This window comes from Propithecus coquereli, unplaced genomic scaffold (genome assembly GCF_000956105.1).
Source record: "Propithecus coquereli isolate 6110/MARCELLA unplaced genomic scaffold, Pcoq_1.0 Scaffold734, whole genome shotgun sequence".
NCBI classification, from domain to species: domain Eukaryota; kingdom Metazoa; phylum Chordata; class Mammalia; order Primates; family Indriidae; genus Propithecus; species Propithecus coquereli.
The window spans coordinates 73,293-75,156 of NW_012153441.1; the positions used below are offsets into that span (position 1 = coordinate 73,293).

Sequence of the window (1,864 nt, forward strand, 5' to 3'; positions counted from 1 at the left end):
CACCACGGCCCTGCACGTGTCCCTGTCTCCTGGGTCCCCTCAGCCCACACCCGGTCGGCTGCCAGGCCTGAGGATCCGTCTGCCTCCATCTCCCCGCATTCCGTGCTCGGCCCAGCTCAGGCCTCGCTCCGGGACAAGCCTCCGGCCTGGCGCCCCCATCATGCCCAGCCCTCAAGGCCCCTTCCTTTCCCCTTGACGGCCCCTGACGCGGTCCGGCTCTCCCTGCCATCTGGGCCTGGGTCCCCCCCTCCCCTGGTTGCCCCAGCCCGGGCCGCGGACTCACCTCTGCGCTGTTCCACGATGGGCTTCTCCCCCTCGTAGTTGTGTCTGCACACCGTGTCCACCTCGGCCCGTTTCTGCTCCAGGACGTCCTTCTGCCCGTTCCAGTACTCGGCGTCCGGCCGCCCCAGCTGCGTCACCGGCTGGAACAGGCCCACGTCGCTGTCGAAGCGCACGAACTCCTCGCGGTTGTAGATCTGTCTGTACACGTAGCGCTGCGTCCCGTTGCGCGCGTAGCACTCTGCCCGCTCCTGGTACAGGTAGTTCTCTGCGGGGCGGACGGCGCTCAGCCCTGGCGCCGCGTCCCCACCTGTGTCTCTCTCAGTATTAACTATTCTCCCCGAATCTTCCCGCTCTGGATTGAACTGTTTGGATTTTTAGGCACTATTTTCCCTAATACCGCGTTAGGCCATCTTAGGCGGCCACACAACCTTCCCAGGACTCAGACCCGCTCCCTCACCCCGTGAAACGAGGGGATTTACTGAGTCGCGATGGGACTCCGTGCTCAGGAGTGATTCAGTGTCATTAGAGAGGGGTGGGCATCCTGAGGACAAAGTAGTCACTTCTGCTGGCACCTGGGGGAGAGGGGGGTACTTTTCCTGGGGGGTGGCAACTGGAGGTGGGGAGGAGCTGGGGACCAGGAGGGCAGCGCTGTTCTCTCTGTCCCAACCCCGGCCTGTAATTTCCATCCTGGTGACAATCGGGGCTCAAGTGTCACCGCCTAGACGAAGACATCCCGTATTTTTTCCCTTTCCCTTTCCCACAGCTGGGAGCTCTCTTCTCTGCCAGTATCTTCAATATACCTCAATTTGCTCTCGTTTTGCACGCTGGATATGTAGCAATACGTTTCTTAAAAATAAGTGACTTTCTAGCCTGGAAGTTAATGTATCTTTTCAGTGTTCAAACATGGCTGCAGAAAGAATGGATCTCAAGAGGTGTGAAAAATCACCACAACGTTCAGAGACCAATGGGGACTGGGGATCCTTGTGTTTAGCGGCATTGGTGGTGTCATTTCATATAGAGGAATTGGCAGCCTCTGCCACGTGCTGCTCTTCCTAGGGACAGCAGTGTCTGCAGGTGCACATCTACATTTGCATTATGTCAGGAAAGACTAAGAGGAAGTGGGAAAGGTTAAAGCCCAATTTAAAATTTTAGATTAGGCCTTCTGGATCCTTGAGCCTTTTGACTGTATCCAAGTTTTTCAGAACAAATGCTTTTAATAAAGGGATTTGTCCTGTGAAGTTTGGATTCGGTCAAGGGCCCGCACTTTGGGATCTGGAAGGCCACATGTGGCCTTGAGGCCTCAGGGTCCCCATCCCTGGATGAGAAGCCCCAAACCATAGGGGAAGGCACACTGCCTCCTCTAGCTTCAAATATTGGGAGCCTTCCTGAGGGTAGAGGAAAATAAACCTGGGGTTTCCAGGAGCAAGAAGGAGGCGGTTTCAGGGGTGATCTGTCTGCTACCTCTGTTACCATGATGATAATCTGAAAAACTTGGATTTATTTAGGGAATTAGGTCCCACCTCACCCCTCATCAGCAGCTGAACAACAAGTGGCAGAGGACAGTGGAGAAGGGGTGTGGCTA

At 55.8% G+C, this 1,864-nt stretch overlaps 1 protein-coding gene across 1 annotated transcript in view; it reads right to left on the reverse strand.

Annotated features, from left to right (window-relative positions):
• Positions 1 to 1,814, reverse strand: part of LOC105824372 (H-2 class II histocompatibility antigen, I-E beta chain-like) — a gene marked incomplete at its 3' end in the record, with an annotated part of 44,592 nt that extends 42,778 nt beyond the window's left edge. The window contains exons 1-2 of the mRNA XM_012661794.1: positions 1,808 to 1,814; positions 284 to 547 (exon numbers count right to left, since the gene is read on the reverse strand). Of these exons, the coding sequence (XP_012517248.1) occupies positions 284 to 547; positions 1,808 to 1,814 (271 nt within the window). The remainder of the gene's footprint in view (positions 1 to 283; positions 548 to 1,807) is intronic.
• Between the last annotated feature and the right edge of the window lie 50 nt (positions 1,815 to 1,864).